At 63.6% G+C, this 20564-nt stretch overlaps 1 protein-coding gene and 1 long non-coding RNA gene across 2 annotated transcripts in view; both read right to left on the bottom strand.

The window, feature by feature from the left end:
* Positions 1–20564, bottom strand: part of LOC147821074 (uncharacterized) — a 113610-nt gene that overhangs the window by 50037 nt on the left and 43009 nt on the right. The window lies entirely within an intron of this gene.
* Positions 12917–15973, bottom strand: Sost (sclerostin). The gene is made up of 2 exons (XM_004859825.3): positions 15474–15973; positions 12917–14226 (listed from the first exon to the last, which is right to left on the bottom strand). The coding sequence occupies exons 1-2, from the start codon at positions 15691–15693 to the stop codon at positions 13841–13843; spliced, it is 606 nt and encodes a 201-aa protein (XP_004859882.1). The 5' UTR covers positions 15694–15973; the 3' UTR covers positions 12917–13840.

The raw sequence follows: 20564 nt of genomic DNA on the forward strand, positions 1-20564 counted from the left end.
CACAGATCAGTTAGGACGCAGCTGGGCCTCTCCTTCTGCGGACGATGCAGAGCACTCAGCTTGTGCCCACCAAGCTCCAGCTTGGACAGCAGGGGCCTGCAGCCCAGGAATTCTGACCCCTCCACGCCCAGCGCCCCTTAAAGCCACAGAATCGTCCGTGTCCTGCAGACCTGGTCCGGTGCCCCTGAGACCCTGGTTCTCTGGCCCAGGGTGAGGACGTGGGGCCCCCAAGTCTGACCGCAAAGTTGTGGCCCAGACCCCTCGTCCTTCCACCCTGAAAGTTGGGTCCTGGGCGCCGCTGGGTGCCGTCCTACAAGTGGCCACGAGATGGCGCTGGGAGCCGCGGTTCTCACGGGTGACGTCATCCCCGTCCCAGCTTCTCTGCGGCCGGGACGCACAGGCAGAGTCCTTCGGGCTGAGAAGGCGTCGGGGCGTCACTTGGGAGGCTGAGGCAGGAGCATCCCCGGGAGTTCGAGACCAGCCTGGACTCCCTGGGGAGACCCCATCTCAAACAAGCCAACAACCCTAAACCACGAGCTCCCGCCCTGTCACCTCTGCGCCTTTGCTGCTGAGTGGGACAAGCACAGGCCGTATTGTGCCATTGTCAGAGGACGGCAGGAGAGCCCTGGGGTCAGCGCGCTGGCTGTGGCACATCCTGGAGCCTCAGTGCCAGGCTTCGTCCAGTCGCTTCCGTGTTCACAAAGTTGGAAGCCCGGGGGGCAGCACAGGGGTCTCTTCTAGCTCTTGTGGTCCTGGGTCTCAGCTAGTGCAGTCCCAGCAAGGGCCCAAGGCTCAGGGGAGGCTGATGCAGGAGGAGGCCGAGGTGGCTGGGAAGACCTCCACCCCTCCACACGCTCCTCTGCTGTCCGCAAAGCCCTGCCCGCAGTGCCCACATGGGGTGCTGGCGAGGAGCAGGGGCTTGGCCTGCTGGGTGTGGGATGTGGGCACACGCCCTCCACACTGCTTTCCTTTGCCGTGCATTTTTAGACACATTCCAAACTTTTCAGCAAATTACAGTGTTTGCCAAGCAGCCGTCTGGCCCTGGAGAGGCGCTATTTATAGCGGAGCTGGGGCGGCGCCAGGAGGCCGGGCGGCTGGTGCGCGGCGGGTGGCGCCTGGCTCCCATGCCCCACATCGGGGGCTGCTCGGGCAGCTGGGACCCCAGAGACGGACGCAGCACGGGGCAGCGGGCGTCCCGGGTCGGGGCCTGTGGCCCGGCTCTGTCACCCGGGGAGTGCCAGGCCCTGGTGAGCCTCGGTTTCCCCTTCTTGTGCACCGGCCCTGCGGTGAGGCTGGGGCCCACGGTGCCTGAGACGCGCGTCCGTGTCCGCTGCCGGCTGCTGCCCGGCCGGAGACAAGAACGCCCTGTCCACGTAGCCCGGCGCTTCCTGTCGGTCACCAGCCGGCTCTGCCAGCAGGGGGCGCCTCGCACTCAGGCCGGGACTGCGGCCCAGGGGCTCTGGGACCTGAGGCCTCCGGCTGGGGTAAACTGAGGCTCACGCTCAGGCCGGCTGAGTGTGAAGGGCTCGTGAGGCTCAGTCTATGGCGTCTGTGCCCCCGCTGGCGCCCTGGTGCCTCGAGCAGTTGGGACCCAGGTGGAGAGTGGCTGAGGTGCCCCGACCCCAGCCTGAAGCCCCGGCAGTGGCGTCCACTCTCTGAGTCAAGGGGGACACAGGTTGGGGCTTCGTGGCCCGGAGAGGGGCAAGCGTGGGAAACTGGCGGCCTCGCGCCCAGCGGCTCCCCAGGTCCTAGCAGTGGGACAGGGGCCGGGCATTCAGGGAGCGCAGTGACCCTGGCCCCTTGCCCATCCCCATCCGGCTGCCCCACTGGGTTCCCAGGCCCCAGGCTCTCCTGGGAATGGGGCTCCTGCCCCGAACCAGTGGGCGCCTGGGATTTTAATCTTGGAGCCCTGGAAGCTGGGGAGCAGGGTTTGTCAGGTGGCGGCGGGGAGCTGTCTGGGAACGCAAGGCCGTGCAGAACCCCGCCTGAGGCCCGCACTGTCCCGACCTGCCCACCGCGGGAAGCCAGAGAGCGGCAGAGTTCGGGTTGGCAGGGCTTGCTGGGGCTCACACAGTGCCCGACAAGTGGGGGTTTGCCGGCACGGCCCACCTCTGCCCCCGCCCCCCGCGCCTGCACCCCCTGCCGTGCGCCACGGAGGCCCAACAGTGGCCCGGCCCGGACCCCGGTTCACACAAGCTCGCCCAGCCTGAAGCTGCTGCGTCTGGCTGCCGCGTGGGCCCCTCTCCCCAAGGTTGGTGCCCGGCCTGTCAAGCCATGACCACGTGTGCACGCTGCCCTGAGTCCTGCCTCGGAGCCTCCGCTTCCTTCTCTGTAGACGCTGCCTTGACGCCACCTCCCGGTGCAGCTCCCTGACGCTGTCCGCTGGACCGGTGGCCTTTGCCCTTTGCCCTCCGGGGGTCAGGGTCTGACATTCCCTTGTCCACGCCTGGCTCCTGACTGGCACGTGGCTTCAGGCTGGGCCTCTTCTGGGCCCTGGCTCTGCCCAAGGAGGAGCCCGGGGTCCCGCAGGAGCCAGCAACAGGGAGCCGGGTCTTTGCCCCTCATGGGCTGTGGCCCCGAATTAAAAACAAACACTTTAAAATAAGGGCCGTATTAAAAAACAAACCCAGCTTTTTTTCTGCCTTAAAATATGGTGAGCCAGGGGCGATTAGCAATTATGCCATGTTTTATTGTGAGAAGGCAGTGTCCCGCTGGCCGGCTCGGAGCTCTGCCACCTCTGCGGGTTGTTTGGGGCGCGGAGCCATCAGTTGTAGGGGTGATTACGGTTTGCCAGCCAATTACCTCCCGAAGAAAACTGTTACATTGTCTGTGACCGGGCTTAAATTAGCCCAGACGCACGCCCGAGGAAGACGCCGTGAGGCCACCAGAGCCACCGGAAACCGCAAGGTGCCCAGGCCGGGCAGTAATGAGGGCTGCGGTTTTCACAGTGTCACCTGGGACCCTGGGGACAAGCACCCGGCCGGGGGCGCAGCCGTGGGTGCCCGGCCCCTGCACCCCACCCAGCCCCACTGGCCCGTCGGCCAAGCAGGCTGGCTGCAGCGCCAGGGACACCGGGCCAGGCCACCAGCACAGAGGCGGCCTTGGCGGTGAGGGAGCCGGAGGGCCAGGGACATCGTGGTCACATCTGGGATGGAGGGCTGCTCTGCCACTTGGAGGGGACCTGGGGAGGGCACCCTAACCCCCCCTCCCATCTGTCACTCACTCAGGAGGCTGAGGCAGGAGGATCCATGCAAGTTTGAGGCCAGCCTGGGCTGCATAGTGAAACCCTGTTTCAAAAAACAAAACAAAAACAGGCACAGAAGAAAAGCCAGAAACCCAGATTTTTACATAACTTTTCCAGTGTGTCAAACCCATCCCATGTTGGGTCAGATCCACCCGCGTTCCATCTGCACCCCGCAAGCCCAGTCCTCCCGACAACCGTGGGAAAGCATTGAGGTCACCATGGGTCCTCTGACCGAGGGGCCGGCCCGGCTGCAAGCCATGCTGTGGAGGGGAGGCCTCCTGCCCTGGCCTCCGGCTGCTGCCCACCGCCCCTCCTGTCCCGCTAATGACAAATGGTGAGCAGTAGAGGTTTATTTATTAAGCGCAGGAGGACCCAGGGGGGTGGCACAGCCTTCCCTCTGCCCTTCCCTAGAGCCGCCCTGCAGCCACGCCGTGCGGGGCTGGCTGCTGTTCCCGAGGGCTGCCAGGCCGCTGAGGCTCAGATTCCCGGGGTCGGCCTTGGGGGCCCTGGGAGGGCGGTGGGAAAGGCTGGTCAGCAGGGAAGCCAGCAGGACAGGTGCCTCGAGCCCGCGGGGTGCACAGAGGCCCCGGGCGCCCGGGCCAAGTGGGGCTGCAGCAGACACGTCACGCTGAGCTGGCTCGGGGCCGGGGCTCCATTCCTTTCCAAACCTGCTTCCGGGGCGCACCTCAGCTGACAGGGTCCGTTTCGCAGGGTCCGCGGGGTGAGCCCAGGGTGGGGCGGTGGCCTCTGTGGGTCACTTGCCCCGAGGCTGGACAGGAGCTGGCAGCGGAGCCCTGCACCCTCAGTGCCCACCGGCGCTGTCTGGGGTAACCCATGTCCCCGAAGTGACTCCCCAGGAGCCTCCTCCGCCTCCCTTTCGTGGAGGCCAGGACGGAGGAGGGGAAAGTGCCGCCTCGGTGCCAGCCCTCCGGGCACAGCTCATGCTTCCGAGTGGCCTCCAGGTTGTCTTACGGTGGCTCCGGCCACCGGGCAGCGTGGGCTGCAGGGGGCCCCAGGTCACAGGCCCAGGACAGCATGGAGGGTCCCTGAGTCCTGGTTACGGGGTCCACAGCGGGCAGCCCAGCGGGTCCCTGGCCTGGCCTGCATCAGGAGGGGTGTCTGGGACCGCAGGGGTCTGCAGGGGAAGCGCCATGGCGTCTGGAGCCAGGCGGGCAGGACAGGGTGCCCTCATCTCTGGGCTGTTCCTGAAGCTGTGACCGAGCCGCCCTGCCCCACCCTGCAGGGCTCTGGGGCCTCGTCCGAGGCTCCCTGCCATTTGCTCTGTCTCCTGTTGCAGATGCCACTGGGCCTGTGTGGGGAAGAAGCCCTGGGGCTGTAACCAGGTGCTCAGGGGCTTGGGGTACTCAGGGGACCAGTGCCAGAGTCCCCCTGTGACCACGCCCATGGCTCTGTCCCCGGTGGGGGGGGGCGTTCGTGGGGGAGGCAGCTCCTGGGCAGAGCCAGGCTGGGGTTTGATCCTCGGCACCACACACAGCCACGAAATGTGACCGGCGGATGGACATCCCCTCCCTGGCGTCCACGTCCTGACTGGGCACTGAAGGACCCGTCTCCGTGGCGGGTGGGGGAGAAGGGACCAGCAGATGTGCCGCTCAGAGGCCCCCGGGTCCCTGAGCACAGCCAAGCTCTGGGCGGGCATGCGCCACGCATGACAGCAGGGTCCTGGGGAGAGGGCAGTTCCCGCAGGTTGAGGACGCCAGCGAGGGGGCTTTCCTGGCTGTGCTGGGGGAGGCCGAGCGGGGAGTAGCCAACAGCTCCCACAGTGCAGAGGCCAGGCCCGGAGCCCGCCCGGGGCCCACAGGGGTTCAGGGACAGGGTGGCCCCCAGGGCACCGTCTCCCAAATATCCAGGAAAGCCCAGAGTCCCAACTTTATTAAAAAGCTGACATCAAGGGCCGGGGATTTGGCTCAGTGGTCCCACCGCCTGCCTCGCAAGTGCAAGGACCCGAGTTTGATCTCCGGTACCAAAAAAAAAGAAGCTGGTGTCATTAACTCGGCAGATTCTCTGACATCACACAAGATGCCTAGAAGACCTCACGCTCACAGTTAGTAACCATGTGCTGAGCTGGGTGTGGTGGCACAGGCCTGTAGTCCTAGTCCTGGGTGGGGGGCTGAGGCAGGAGAATGCAGAGTTCAGGTTCAGCTGGGCTACATAGTGCGACCTTATCTCAAAAACAACAAACAAACCACAAAACAGTAACAACTAAAACCCAATGTGCTGGGTTTGGAAGACAAAAACTGGAAGTGGAGGATGGGATATAGGTGCTGACCTACACACGGTTCACACGGCCCTACTCTTTGCTTTTGTTTTTTGGTTTTTGCAGTACTTCTACTGAGCTACATCCCTGGCCCTGAACAAAATTGTTTTTGGTTTTGTTTTTCTTGGTACTGGGAATTGAACTCAGGACCTTGTGGTTTCGAGGCAGGGGCCAGAACCACTGAGCTAAGTCCCCGGCCCCATGCACTAAATGCTTTGACAGAATGTTAAATACCAGCGATGATGTTTTCTGCCCCAAGTTTTACCAGTGGGAAGAATGGAGATGTGGGCAGCACGTCACTTAGATGGATCCAAAGTTCTTCTCCTTGTCATCAAATGGGGGCAAATGCTGTCTGCAAACCATCCTGAGCTCACAGGCTGTGAAACCAGGCGGGATGTTGGGCGTCGTGGCACACACCTGAAGTCCCAGCACTCAGGAGGCTGAGGCAGGAGCATCGCTGTGAGTTCAAGGCCAGCCTGAACTACAGAGTGAGACTCTATCTCAAAAACTGAAAAAGAAAACAAAACAACACAGACAAAGCCAGGCCGTGGGCTGAGGCAGGCTGCATCCACCCCGGCTCACCCGTCTACACCCGGCCACCCCAAAGCTCTCGCATCTCTCATGCCCAGCCCAGCTCTCCTTTGAGCAGCCACCTGCCCCCCATCCCATGCCATTCTAAAGTGGGGTCCCCATCGGATGTGGGTCCCAGCCCCTCCCACTGCAGCCCCCCTGGGGGTTTGGGGGTTTAGATCTGGAGGAGTGGCCGGTGGACTGCTTCCTGCCCACATCATCCCAGGCCAGGCTTAGCCTCCTCCAGCCTGCAGCCCACCCGCTGCACCCTGACCGCCCCTGCTCTGACCACAGGCTGTCCTTGCCTGGACCAGGGAGCCATCCGGCTCCGAGCATCCCCTGAGGACCTGAGTCCCTCCCCACGGCCCGGACGCGTCCCCTGTGCACAGCCCGGAGCAAGCTCTCATTACTGACATCGTGTGGGGCAGACACAGGCTTCTCTCCTCGCCCATGGGGACCCTGTTCTCACTAACGTTGGACCACGCGTCGGCCGTCTGAGGTGTCTCCTTTCCAGAACCTAAGTAGCCTCACATGCAGGAGGGTCTCCCAGCCGCGTCCCCAGTTGGGTGCCTCCATCCAGCACAGCCAGGCCGCTGGCGCTCACCCTGGCCACAGAGACCCCGTCCCAAGGGCCACCTTCCCGCCACAGCCCCGTGACACCCAGAAACCTGTCTCTGCAGTGTCGTCACTGGTGGGTCTGGATGTCCTCAGCAGGGGCAGAGCAGGACCCCAGGAGCACCAGCAGATCCACGACTTATGGGGAGAGGGAGGACAGGACCACTGCTTGGGGGGGCGGCCGGAGGTGCTCAGAGCCCCAAGGGGCTGGGGGCTGGGGTGGGCCAGGCCTGGTCTGAGCCCTGACTCCTGCAGTGAGCAGCTGTTTTATGGGCGTGGAAGGAGCTGTCCTGGCGCCCACAGCCCGGGGTGTGCGTGCGCAGGTGCGGTGTGAAGTCACACACTCAGTCCACGGTGTCAGGGTGGCCGAGGGCCGCAGGGCCCAGCGCAGGTGTGGACTCACTGCGGGAGCCAGCCCCCATCCTCTCCCCCTTGCACCCGGTGCCCCGCTCCCCGGGGGAGAGCACGGGGCTGGGGCGTCCCTGCACCCCGCACCCCGGCTTCCCAGGGCTGAGGGTGGGTGCCAGGCTCTGCTGAGCGGGTGACGCCCGATATTGAGCTCTGAGGGTGGGGTCTTCAGAGCCCAGTCTCCGAGGCTCCCATGGTGAGAGCTGTTTTCCTTCTCCAAGTGTGGGCGCGGTGTTCGTCCAGAGAGCACGGAGACGTCGGCCATCTGCGGGCCCTGCTGCCTCCAGGCGCCGGCCCCTCCCATGGTCTGGGGTTCCTGGGGACCCCATGACTCCCTGGACCTCTCCATGCCCAGGCCAGTGGGACCGCACCCCGACTCTGCAGCTGCCTCCGGGGGCCACGGGAACTTGCAGAACCCCAGGCTCCAGGCCCCCAGCACACCAGGGGGACTGGCAGGGACTGACGTGTCGTTTGATGTCGCTATTGTTAATTAATCAGGTAAAAGCTGTTGATTTTTCTGCTAGATGAGGCAGAATTACCCTATACAAGAGCCAAAATGTGTTTTTAAAAAACCCCCAAAACAGATTTCATCCCAGTAAGAGCTGACAGCTGTGCTGGGCTCAGCCGCGCACAGAAAATGCAGCCTGCGGGGGCTAAGGCAGGAGGCTCAAGCCCAGCCTGGGTAGCTTAGCAGCCTCCGACACCCTGTCTCAAAATGAAAAGGTCTGCGGGTGCAGCTCAGTGTGACGGCCCTGGGCTCCATCCCTGTTGAGAGCCGTCCTACATAATTTTGGGGGAAATCATTTTGCAACTACATTATGATTAGGGCTGTTCGAAGCTTAGTCTTCTCGCTGCCAGCTGGCCGTGGCGTGCGGAAACCTCACTCCGTGTGCCTCCGGCCAAAGCTGACACCTCAGGTCTCGGGGGGCTTGGACGCTCAAGGGCAAGGTGCCACCCGCTGAGGACGCCCTGGCTCCTTGAGAACCAAGGAGTGAAAGCAAAGAGAGAGGCCTCAAAGGGCGAAGCCCGCCTGCTGCTGCCAGAAGGCTCTCTCTCCTCACCAGCCTGAGTCCCGAGTCACCCCAGGCTCTCCAGCTACTGCATGCACCTGAGAAGCAGGGTCGAGCTCACAGGGCCTCTGCCTTTGCCCACTCTGGGGCACCGACCTCTCAGCTCCTTTATTATGAATTGTGTGTCTGCTGTCTTTATTTCTTTAGGGCTCACTGCCCCCCTTTCTAGGCGGATCGGAGGACTGGTCGACCCCCAATACACTCCAAAACTGGGGGAGAAGACAACAGAAGAGCTCAGGACAGGGCCCCAGGCCTGGTGGTGGGCAGCGCCTAGCCCCTCTCCGGGGGACTGGGAGGCGCAGCAACCACATCCAGATGCCTCGGTGCGGTGTGTCCACACTGGCGTCCTTGCCAGTTCTGCTGAGCACTCTCCCTGCCGGTTCTGTGGGCGCAGACCTTGGGGACGGTCCCCCCCGCAAGGAGCTCAGGATGCAGTGGCAGAGGTGACGAGACGCACGGATGGAGCGACCCGGGGACAAGGCTGGAGGAGGGCAGTGGGCCCTCCCTGTCCCCCCGGGCTGGCCAGGACCGGGTGCAGGCGGCCAGCAGGCAGGCACTGAAGGTGGCTGCTGACTGCTCCGGAGGTGGCAGTGCTGGATGTCACTCGGGTCTCAATCATACCTCCGGGCGGCTGAGACGGGAGGACCACCTTACGGTCAAGGTCAGCCTGGGCTCCACAATGAGACCCTGTCCTATAAAAATAAAACCCAAGAGCCATACCAACACCCGCATGGCAGAGGCCTGAGCACCTCTCCCCCCTCCGGCATCTTTTCAGAAGGGCATCCAGGCAGGTGACCAGGCCACGTCCAGGGTCTGTTCCTACAACCTGCCCAACAGCATTTTTAGCCCATGTTCCGTTTTAGATTCAGCTCATCTTGGCCAAATTGACCAGGAAAAAACAAGACCCTACAAATAGCGGTCACGGGTGAGCTAGGAGAGTCATTTTCTTAAATTGAGGTTGATTTCTAAGAAAAAAGAAAAAGGAGAAAGAAGCCTGTCACCAGGCCAGCTCCCGCCCTCCCAAGCAGGACCACGGCCCCAGCGATCCCAGGGCGCTGGGGGCGGAGAGGAGGGCCGGGTGTAAATAGCTGCCCGGAGCCTGGCTGTCCCGGGCACTGCTCCCCAGGGACCTTGGGGGCCGTGAATCTGGTCCCCGAGTGAAAGGTGATATCACTTATTTCTTTAGTTGGAGCAGAGCTGTTTTCCTCAGACATGGAAATAACTGAACACCGCGACCCCAAATTGCTGGCCAAGTGATAGAGATGTCTGTCACGTGGGCGTTGACAAAGCCCGAGGCGTAAACACGGCACTCGCTCTGCACTGGGGTCAGGGAGGGCCAGTGCCAAGGGGACTGAAGGACCAGAAGCTGGGGAGACCTGTCCCAAGAGAGCGCTTGCCCAGGCCGCCGCTGCCGGGAGGAAGCGGGTGTCCAGCCGGCAATGTGGGCCCCGCCCCACCTGGATACTATGGGCCCTGCTGCCACCAGGCTCGGTGCAAAGCCCAGGCTACTCAGGGTGGGTCCCTGCGGTGGAGGGGAGCGGGAGCCAGGTTCAAATCGCACCGCTGTGGCACGATGCAGTGAGCAGTGGCCCAGAGCTCTGCCTGCCTGGCAGGGGGGCTGACACACCTGGAAGAGTCTCAAGTTAAACAGCACTCAGGAGGCTGAGGCAGGAGCATTGCTGTGAGTTTGAGGGCAGCCCGGACTATACAGCAAGACCCTGTCTCAAAATAAAAGGGAGGGGGAAAAAAATAAAAGGGAGTGGTGGACACAATGAGCCTGGGGCGGGTGGGGTGGCAGACAGAACCCAGAGGAGTCGGGGCTCATCTATTAGGCCACAGGGAGCCATGGAGGAATGAAGCAGAAGAAACCTGAGTACAGAGCAAGCCAGAGTCCATTTCCTATTGCTGCCAGAGTCCCTGGGGCTGGGGGCTCACAGCTCTGGAAGCCCCGCAGCAGGTGCTGGCGTCTGCTGTCAGCTGGTGAGGACCTGGCTGGCCATGGCAGGGCACAGGGCATCGCCTGGAGAGGCCCCACAGGCCCTCAGGGACAAAGCCACCCCTCCGTAACCACAGACCCCCAGGACGCTCTTGCCGCAGTCCTTCCTTGGAGACTGAAGTTCAGCAGGCATCTGGGTGTGCACCCTGTAATAGCAAGCAAGCTGCTCCGCGCGTGGGGACTCTGTCCCCAGCCACAGCAAGTGTGACACACACCTGCGATCCCAGCACTCAGGAGGCTGAGGCAGGAGGATCCCTGTGAGATTGCAGCCAGTGTGGAGCATGTAGTGAGTTCAAGGCCAGCCTGGACTGCATAACAAGCCCTTCTCAAAAAACAAAACAAACAAACAAACAAAAAAATCTGAACTTTGATTTTTAAAAAACAGAGAGAGGCCCACTACAGAGAGGCCTGGCAGGAGATTCCACCCCACAGCCCCTCTGGAGGCAAATCTGCAAGACTAGGGGTGCACTCGGAGGATGCCCCGCCTTCTCAGCTGCTCCCGGTGGTGGGGCTGAGCCAGGGTCCTGCCGCTTCTGGTGATCCGGGAAGAGGGGGCTCAACCCTGCCCAGGTGCGCCTGCCAGCGCAGGGCCGGGAGCAGGGAGCGAGGGCCGCTGGGCACGCTCGGCAATGGGCGTTCAGAGAAGATGGTGCGTGCGTGCGCGTGCGTGTGAAGGAGGAGGCATTTGGCGGTCTCTGTGACTTGAGCAGGCCCGGTGCAGCCCGGAGGATGCCCCTTCGGCCTCCCTCCAGCCCGCTGCCCCGGCCCCTGGACCGGGTCTGGCACACGTGGCCTCGTGTACTTTGGTGGCTGAGTCAGCGCCACCTTCCCGTGGGCCCCAGGGAACAGGGGTGACAGGCTTCTCGAGCAGCGGATCCAAAGCTGAGGAGAAGGCAGCCACGGGGAGCGGGGTCACCGGGCCTCGTCCAACACACGCGCCGGGGGGCACACAGAAGGGCACCCACGCGCACGCGCACACCCACACCCCCCCCTGCGATGCCAGCCCCCCCCCCCCCCCGCCTCCAACCAGGGGTCAGCGGCCTTGGTGCGGAGGCCCCGAAAGGCGAAAGGCGCCCGCAGGTCCTGTTCGGCTACTCCCACTCCCCTGCGCGGAGTTCCGGCCACGCCCGGTCCGACCTGTGTCCCGGGTGTTGCTACAGAAAGACTTGGTGGAATCAGGCGACCGCCTCGAGGAGGGACAGGCGGTGAGGGACGGCGCGGGATCCAATCTCTGGCGGCGGTGCCCGTGGCTGGACCCTCCCCGCCCCCCGGCCCCGCCGCGCCCCAGCTCTGGCCGGAAGTCCTGGCGCCAGAGCCCAAGCCCCAGCCTGACGACCACGAGGAAATCGGGCGTCCGCGGGTGAGGGGCCTCCGCACAGACAGACGGGAGGACGCGGTGCCGGACCTTGGCATTGCCTGGGGATCCGGGGCCTCGGCTTCTCTGTCCTCGGCACAGAGCCTGCGACTGACAGTAGCGGTCGCCACCGGGGGCCACCGCGCCCCTGCTTGGCCCCAGCTCCCCGCCCCTCCGCTCCCATCCCGTCCCCCTCTGTCCCTTTGCAGAGCCTGGCCGAGCTCTCGCCGCCCAGGACCCCTCGTGGCTTTACCACGTGTGCACAGCAGGCACCATTTGTGCCTCAACTGTAGAAGAACCCTGTGGGGTGCATTCATGAGTGTGTGTGCGTGTGTTCGCGTGCACCTGCGGGTGCGTGAGACAGGGAGACAGAGACCCGTTTCCTTCTGTCCCCCACCCCCTTGGGCTTTGGCTGGCTGCACCCCCAGACTACGGCTCCCCACAGCGCACGCCTGCAGCCTGCTCCCCTTGGACTGGCAGACCTGTGGTGTCGGCACTGTAGCGGGGCTGATCCCGGGCAGCGTGTGGGGCAGGGTTGCTCCTGTGATGCCTGCCACCTCAAGGACGCAGTGGCTGGGCTTCTCCTCTGCCCACGGCCAGGCCCACATGTGCGGCCTGTGCCCAGCAGCCCGGCCCCTCCACCCGCTGTGCCCCTTCCCTGCCGCTGTGCCTGGTCCCCACACGTGTACACTTTCCTGTCAGCCCAAGCGGTGCATTGCGTGTGTGCGCATGCATGTGTGTGCGTGTGTGCGCACGCGCATGAGGCCAGAGCTGAGCCTGGGCCGGCTGTGGGGAAAGTGAGGGCCCTCATGACACGCAAACACCCGCAGGGCTTGGGACCACAAGGGACCCAGCCTGGGCCCACGGGGTCACCTACCAGACTTGTTGGTACTGACAGGAATTGGGGGGCCCTGGGGAGCTCCCCGAGAAGCCACAGGAGGCCCTGCAGCTTGCCTCGGGGCGGCCTGGACCCAAAGCCCTGCAGTGATCGTCCCCCCTTACTGCAGCCCGGGGCACCCCGTGCGGGGAGAGGCCCAGAGTTGTCCCCCTTCCTCGGGAGCAGGCTTGTCCTGAGTGGCCTGTGCCAGGCCAGCAAGCAGGGACACCAGGAAGGGACCTCAGTGGGGCCTGGGACAGGGACCAAAGCTGTGGCCTGGGCTGAAGGGGACAGGCCACCAAGGAGGGGCTCTTGGGAGGGTGGACACGTCTGGAAGATGCAGGGAAGAGGTGACCAGGAACATGGACCCTAACAAAGAGGAGGAAGTCTTAGGGTGCGGAGGGGGCACAGGCTAGGGGCCGGAGCACCTGGGCCTGGAGCTGCAGAAGGGTGTGGGGGCATGAGGCCTGGTGTAGAAGGAAGGACGCCTGTGACTGCTCAGAGGAGGGGCAGAACTGCCACAGGGACAGCCGAGGGACAGTCGAGGGTCCATGGCAGGGTGGACCTCGGGGTTCAGTGACAGAAACGCCACTGTGCGAGGCTGAGAGAGACCACATCCGCTTGATGACAGTGACGTCTTTATTAACAGCGTCCAACCCGAGAGCACCCGGCTCATGGAGCAGGCAGACACTGTCGCTCTCTACAGGAAAACCCTGTGCATAAATAATTTACACGGGAAAATAAATACACAACGTGCTCTACAACCACCTTGGGGCCAGGCCCATGCGGAGTGGGACACACCCAGCACTGCGCTTTCCTTCGGGCGGCTCGTGCTTCTGGCTAAGATGCGTCCTCGTTTAATTAGTAAAAGCTGCACAGAGGCGTCCGGCAGCAACTTTCCGGAGGACTCTCGCGGGCTGTGATCTACAGCGCTGCGGCTCCCCACCTGGGCAGGAGCGCGAAGCTGTTTCCCAGACAGAAGCGCTCCCGGGAGCCGGCAGGGGGCGCAGGAGCCTTGCGCGGCCGCGGGGTGGCGCGGCAGGGGAGGCGGCTCCGGAATGAGGGCGCCCCGGGACCCCCGCTGCCCTGCTTGGCGCCGCTTCCTGGAGATGCACGGGAGCCAGGGTGGGACCAACACCCGCCCTCCCCGGAGCTGTGCTCGGCCTCGCCTCTCCCTCCGCCGTGCGATCGCCCGGAAGCGGAGGCCCCGCCCCAGGGTGCGGGGGTCCTGGAGACGCGACCTCCCTCACCCCACGAAAAAGAGGGCAGCGGAGTCCCACGGAGAGCCGCGTGGCCAGGGTCACGGCCGGCGCCTCCGCAGGGGGTGGGAGGCGCTCAGGGCCTGGACGCCCCGCCCTCCTGGCCCGCAGCTCAGGGTCCTGCGTGCGTTTGGAGCGACGGGGCCTCGGCCGTGCGGCCCGGGGCGCGGGGTCAGTACGCGTTGTCCAGCTCGGCGCGCGGCCTGGGCTTGCGGCCCCGCTGCGGCCCGGGTGCGAAGTCCTTCCGCTCGGACTGGTTGTGCGCGCGGGCCAGGCGCTTGCACTTGCACGAGGCCACGAGGCGCACCTTGCGCGCTCGCGGGGCGCCGCCGGGACACTGCAGCTGCACGCGCTGGACGCGGTGGCGGTCGGGCACGCAGCGCGGGGCGGGTGCGCCCAGGTGCCGCCACTTGCCGCGGCCGATGGCGTTGGGCAGCAGGCGCGCGGGCCCGCACTGGCCGGAGCACAGCAGCTCGGTGACCGGCTTGGCGCTGCGGCACGGCCCCTCCGCCACGTAGCGCGTGGAGCGCAGCTCGCGGCAGCTGAACTCGGAGTCGTCTGCGGGGAGAGAGGGGCGTGGGCGGGCGGCCCCTGCCAGGCCTAACGCTGCACCCCTGGGGGTCGCACTCACCCCTCGCCTGGGGGGGGGGGCTGCACCTCCACCGTGCGGCTGCGACAGGGCCGGGACTCGGAGTTCACCATGCGTGAACTCAGGGAGCCCCACGTGCAGGCTGTCCCCCGCCCCGCGCTGAGGTCGGCCCCAGCTGTGCGTGCAGGGGGCGCCGTGGGGACCCCCACGCCTTCCAGTTGGCTTTACTTCCCCGCATCCCTCTGCAGGACCTTGGGCGGGGCGGGGCGGGGCGGGGACCAAGCTGAGGAAGGCGGGAGGCTAACTGCAGGCCGCGAAGCCGGACCTCTGGGCTGGAGGCGGGCAGAGGCCGGGTCAGGACGGAACTCGGGGACCGCGGCCGGCATCCAGCCCTCTGGGCATCCGCCAGACCCGGAGGTCCAGGGTGGGACAAGAACCAGCCCCAGGACAGCGCCAGCGCCAGCCCGGGCTCCTCTCCTGAGTCCGGGGTACTGCCGTGTGCAGCCCTGCGACCTGTTTCGCAGTTGCTTCCCTACCAGAGGGGACAGAGTTCCCACCCCACGCCCCAGCCTACACTAGGCGCCTGCCGCGCCAGGCTCCCTGCTGGCTACCCTTGTGCCCTCATCACTCCTGGGCGCCTGAGGCAGGCAAGGGGCAGCAGGCTCCGCCCTGGTCTGGTCCCCACGCATCTGGACGGCACAGGTGGGGAGCTCCCTGCAGCCCAGAGGTGTCCTGGGGAAAGTTTCAATATGGCTACAAAGGGTGAAAACATCGTCTAGGGCCGGGGCTTTAGCTCAGTGACACTGCGCCTGCCTTGCAAGGGAAAGGTCCTGAGCACCATCCCAGGAACCAAAACCAAAACCAGAGAGGCCAAGGGAGGCCGGGCACCTAGGTCGGGAGATCAGGCACAGGAGGGACAGAGAGGTTTTGCCAGCCTCCCTCGGTGGCTTCTGGTGGCCCATGAGCCTGGGAGGGAGGCGTTTGGGACTTTCCAAGAACAGCGGGGTGCGGGCAGCAGAGGCCGTCACTCTGGCCTCACCGCCTGTGCCCTCCGCTGGCCTCTCCCCACCTTCCTGCCGTCCCTGTGCCCGCAGCGGTGCCGCACCCTCCCTCGCCTGTCACTCCCTGGCCAGCCAGGCCCCTGCACCTGTGCCCCCTCCCTGCTGCCAGCGAGCCCTGGGACCGGCGCTGTGGACCCGCACCTGCTCCTCCGTACCTGTGGCCTCGAAGGGGTGGTGGGGAGGCCGCCCGCCGTTCTCTGCCCGGTTCATGGTCTTGTTGCTCTCTGGCTCCGGAGGGGGCTGCAGGTAGCCCCCCAGCCCGGGGATGAACTCGGTGGCGTCATTCTTGAAGGGGGCCCAGCCCTGGCCCTTTGCAGCCTGGAAGGATGTGTGAAGCAGTGGGCAGAGGAGACACAGGGCCAGGGAGAGCTGCATGCCGCTGGGGGAGGGCACTGCCTGCCAGCAGCTGGGCTCCTGGCCCCAGCTTGGCCCTGTGGGCTTTTTAAAGCCCCTTCTGCCTGGAGCCGGCCAATGAGGACCGGGCAGTGGGGCGGGGCAGGGGTGTGCTGGGCACGCCTCTCCCACAGACTCCCTGCTGCCCCAGGAGCCCCATTTCTCCAGGCCCTCCCCTGCCGGCTGTGGTTTGCAGATAGCAACACGAGTTTGGCTTTCACCGCCTCCCTCCCGCCACAGTCTCTGAGAACAAACTGTGGACGGCTCAACAGAAGAGTGCAGCGCTCTGAGGTCCTCACCTCCCAGGGTCCCAGGGGACACAGGCTCAGCCAGGGATGCTTTTCTTTTCTTCAGTGGTGGGACCAAGCCCAAGCCCTCACACAGGCAGGTAGGTGCGTTCTGCCCCTGAGGTGCCGCCCCACCCGGGAAGGCTGCTTGTCAAGAACTTCACAGGGGAGCTGTGGCGCCATCTGTGATTCCAGCACGCGGGAGGCTGAGTCAGGAGGATCGCCACAGTGGCCTACACAGTGAATTCCAAAGCAAGCCCTATCAAGAGGGAGAGACAGGGAGAGACAGGGAGAGAGGAACCTTGGTGGTCATGGCCCCATGAGGCCCACCACAACTGCCTTTGCAACCTCTGCAAGACCAGAGGGACAGCTGGAGGCCACCTGGGGGAGAGGGCCAGGTTCCCGTCCGTTGCTGCCTCTCGGGGACCGTGACGGGCACTGCCCCCTTGGGCACTGGCTGTGGCACGTGTCCCCCAGCCAGGCTGGGACACCCAGCACAGAAACGTTTCCTAGCACAACTCAAGGCCAGCTTTCTCGGTGCTGATTGTTTTCCTGTTGCACTTTTCAAACAGCTTTCAGTGCTGGTGTCCAGGTCCATCCGGGCAGAGGCCACAGCTCCCAAGCGGGGCAGGGTGTGCGGGGCAGGTCAGGTTGTTGCGGGCAGCTCACACCTGAGGTGCAAACACGGAGGCTTCGGCGGAAGCCCCACCTGTGAGCCCCAGAGGCTGTGCTGCCCGCCCCGACTTGCACGCTCTGTGTCCACCTGCAGAGCCGGCTGTCCTGCCCCATCCGTCACCCGCCAGGACACAGCCGCTCTGACAGTTTTACAATCCACACGGCTGCAGGAAGAGCTCTCTGATAGCCACTTCCTGACTCAGCTTCCTCCGGGGCCGAGCAAACAGCTGTGGCCAGCGGTGGGGTGAGCCATCCCAGTGGAGGGCCCCAGTGCTCCCCTGACAGGAGTGGGTGTGGGTAGCCCCGTGGTGACCGGCCAGAGCTGTCCCAGGCCTCCCAGCATGCTGTGCCCCATTCTTGGGACACTTCCGCCACCTGCTGGGCATGAGGTGGAGCCAGGGCTGGAGCAGCGTCAGGCTCGGAACTTTATCCCAGTTCATCATCCATGGGGACGGCACTTGGCCAGTTAACCTTCAGTCCTGCTCACTGAACCGCGTGGCCCGTCGGGTCCACAGGCAGAGGCTCCGGTTGTTCACCTGGATCCCCAGGTTACACTCCCGCAGCATGGCGACACCACCGGGTGCTGACACTGTTGCGGTCCTCCATCTCCTGTGCCCATTCCCCTGCCGTGCACACCGTGTGCTTCATTCCACGTGATCTCACCACTGTGTAGGGTCCCACTCCCCGGTCAGGAGGAGGTATGCTGGGTGGCCATGGGGTCCTCCTGTCTCCTCCCACCCCAGCCCGGCCGGCCCTCGGCTTGGCACTGAGAAACACCAGGTGAGTGGAGTTCGGGACGCTGTCCATCCCAGAGTCACCCACGCTGCACACACTGCTGACGGGCTCCCCTCACTGAGGGTTTGGACCACAGTGACATGTTTTAACTTCAGGTCCTTTCTGGCAGTGGGTACCATGGTCACCGTGGTGGGCAGCTCAGCGGGTCCCGGAGCCAGAGTCCAGGATGGAGAGGTTGGCGGGGCCTACGGGGCTGGCCCAGGCGTCTCCTGACCCCGACTCTTGTTGACCCATGTCCCTGGGCTTGGAGAAGCCGCCCCAGGCCTCTGGCTTCTGCCTGTCCAGTTGTCCCCCTTTCCCCAGGGCCATGGACAGCCCATTAATGGTCTCAGGCCTGGCTCCAATGAGGCCGCACCTAGGAGCTGGGTTGGGTGCTGGTCATTTTAAAATTAAATTTCACAGTTGGACCTTGCTTTCTGCAAAGGGGATTTCCCTGCCTGTCCCTATGCACACGTACTGAGAACAGGAGGACACTCCTGTCCGAGGCAGAGGGAGGCTCTTCATCCAGGTAACCTAGCGCCAGGGAACCCACGCTTAGCACCACCAAGAAAGCTCCAAATGCTTTTTCCAAAAAAGCCCAGGCAGGTGCAGCTGGGTGGGAGAGGGCTTTACCCAGCAGGCTCGAGGCCCTGGCTTCCTCCCCAGCACCAGGAGATGAATGAATAAGAAAAGCAAGGCGGGGTGGAAGGTGCCTTGGAAGCCTCCCTTCTACCGACCATGACCGTCCCTCCCCTCCCGGGGCTCAGCCTCTGCTGCTCGCTGCCCCCCAGTTCTGCCTGTTCTCTCGGCCCAGGTCACGAGGCCGGCCCACCACTGGGGCCCTTCCCAAAGGGCATCTGGCCGCTGGGAACCGTGTCCAAGCCTTCTCCAGCCGCCTGCGGGGCGGGGGACGCCTCGGCCACTCCACGTCTCAGCCCGTGAGCAAGGCTGCTGCGAGCACTCGTGTGCAGGTTTGTAGGTGGCCGTGTTTCTGTCCTCTGGGTAAATACCGTGGAGCACGGTCGACCGAGGCTGGAGCGCGAGCCTAGTTCTGAGAGAGTCCACCCCAATGTCTCAAGGGGGCCTCACTCGCATGTCCGCGAGGGGCGGCCCTGGGATCCTGGTGGGAAGCCGCCATGGCTGGACCTGACCTCAAGACAGAGTAAACCGTGCTCCTTCGACCCCTTGGAATCAGAGTCCTGGGCCTGACCGGAACCTCGAAGGTCCTGCGACCTGGGTCCCCTCCCTCGCCGTGAGGCTACGTCCCTGGCTGATGTCCAACTTGCCCATCGGTCGGTGACCCCAGGACTGCCTGGACTTGCGCGCGGTCATAGGTGCCAGGCAGCCTCCGGTGCGGAGGGGCGGCAGGGCCACCTGGTCCCCTACAGTTTGGGGCTTGTTCTCGTCCAACCCCAGCTCTCCACCCCGGTGGAAACTCCCCATCTAGGCCTCAGCAGCTTCTGGGCACGGCTGCCCGGCCTCCTGCCCGGGAAAGACCGAGGTTGCCTGAGCCCAGCCTCTCCTCAGCTGCCTGGTTCCACCCTCGCCCTGGCCGGAAGGGCCGGGGCAGACCTGAGCTTGTGGGCTGCCCTCCCTTCGGAGCCCGAGCCAGCCCGCACTCCTTTCTTGCTGCCCCCCGCCTGCCTCCTTCCCCTCTTCTCGGGCGGGGCCACCTGGTGTGGGCTCCAGGAGCTGGCCTGGGCTGCAGTCCGGATCTAAGGCTCTCCAACCAGGTTTTTCTGACCCCCAGGTTCCCGTGGGGATGTCTCATAGTTGAAGTGTATATATTTTAATTATTTAGAAATACAGGGCTGGGGCTGTAGCTCAGTGGTTTCACCACTGTTTTGAAAGTGCAAGGACCCGAGTTTGATCCCCGGTACAAAAAAAAAAAAAAAAAAAAAAAAAATATATATATATATATATGTATATATAATAAAATATGCATTAATCAAATGTTATGGAATTTTTTTTCATGTTACTGGGGATTGAACCAGGGCCTTCATACTGAGCTACATCCCCAGCCCTTTCTAAGTTTTGAGACAACTTCTCACTAAGTTGTCTGGACTGGACTTGAACATGCAACCCTCCTGCCTCAGCCTTCCAGAATGCTATACATCTACTGTTAGTGGGCTGGACACCACTTATCCTTTCAGTGTTGCCTGGGCCAGGGGTATAGCTCAGTGGTACAGCACTTGCCTAGCCCTGCAAAACAAATAACTTTAATTAAATTAAGAAGTTGCACATATGTAGCGTCCCCTCCAGGCTCACTTGCTTCAGGGCAGACTTTGCAATGGGCCCTCTGTATATCTGAACCTTGTTACGGCTGTGTTGAGAGTCCCCCAAAGCCTCATGTGGTCACGGGGCGCTTTTCAGAGCTGGCTGGAGCTAGAGTGTGTGATGCTGGGACTAAGGGTGCGTGGAACTAAATTAGTCCACAGGTTGGCTGGCACAGTTCTGGGTGTGACAGTGGGAAGGGCACCTGGGTGTGGGTGGCACCACCCAAAGGGCGGGAGCCTGGATGGAGACAACGGCGCATCTGCTGCTGTAGCTGCTTCGCCTCTTCACTGCCCGCTGCCTTCTGCCCACCATGCACTGTTGCTCCTCTTTGATGCCCCCTGCCACCCACCCTACCCTGGAGCCGCTGACTGGACTGAAACCTCTACACACTGTGAGCTAAATAATCCTTTTCCCCTTTAACTTTGGCTGTCAGGTATTTTGTCCCAGCAATGAGAAAAGTGACTAAGACAAATTTCTTACAAACAGCCACTTGTCCAGCAGGCCACACCTCAGAGCCTGGCTTTTTTTTTTTTGGTACCAGGGATCGAACTCGGGTCCTTGCACTTGCGCAGCAGGCGGTGAAACCACTGAGCTAAATCCCCGGCCCAGAGCCTGGCTTTTGAAAATTAGGCTGGGACACATCCACACCCATTCAGCGACACGGCAGGCAGGGCCGCTCCTCCTGCGGCTGTGAGTGTGACCAAGTGCTTCGTCCTGGGCCCTTCATCGGGCCGAGAGGCCTGCAGCACCGCCCCGAAATCTCATCTGAAACATCCACGCAGCCAGGACCTCTCAAATGAGTGTACAGAAACCCGCAGCCATCCATCCGATGGATGCCAG

The sequence above is a fragment of the Heterocephalus glaber genome, unplaced genomic scaffold (genome assembly GCF_053883595.1).
Source record: "Heterocephalus glaber isolate CG9 unplaced genomic scaffold, H.glaber_assembly_v1.0 deba00001773, whole genome shotgun sequence".
In the NCBI taxonomy this organism is placed as follows: Eukaryota; Metazoa; Chordata; class Mammalia; order Rodentia; family Bathyergidae; genus Heterocephalus; species Heterocephalus glaber.

Excerpts from the sequence above, each read along its gene's own strand:
- Sost (XM_004859825.3), bottom strand. The coding sequence starts at position 15,693 with ATGCAGCTCTCCCTGGCCCTGTGTCTCCTCTGCCCACTGCTTCACACA. Across the intron at positions 14,227-15,473 it reads CCACCCCTTCGAGGCCACAG|ACGACTCCGAGTTCAGCTGC; the intron begins GTACGGAGGAGC and ends CTCTCCCCGCAG.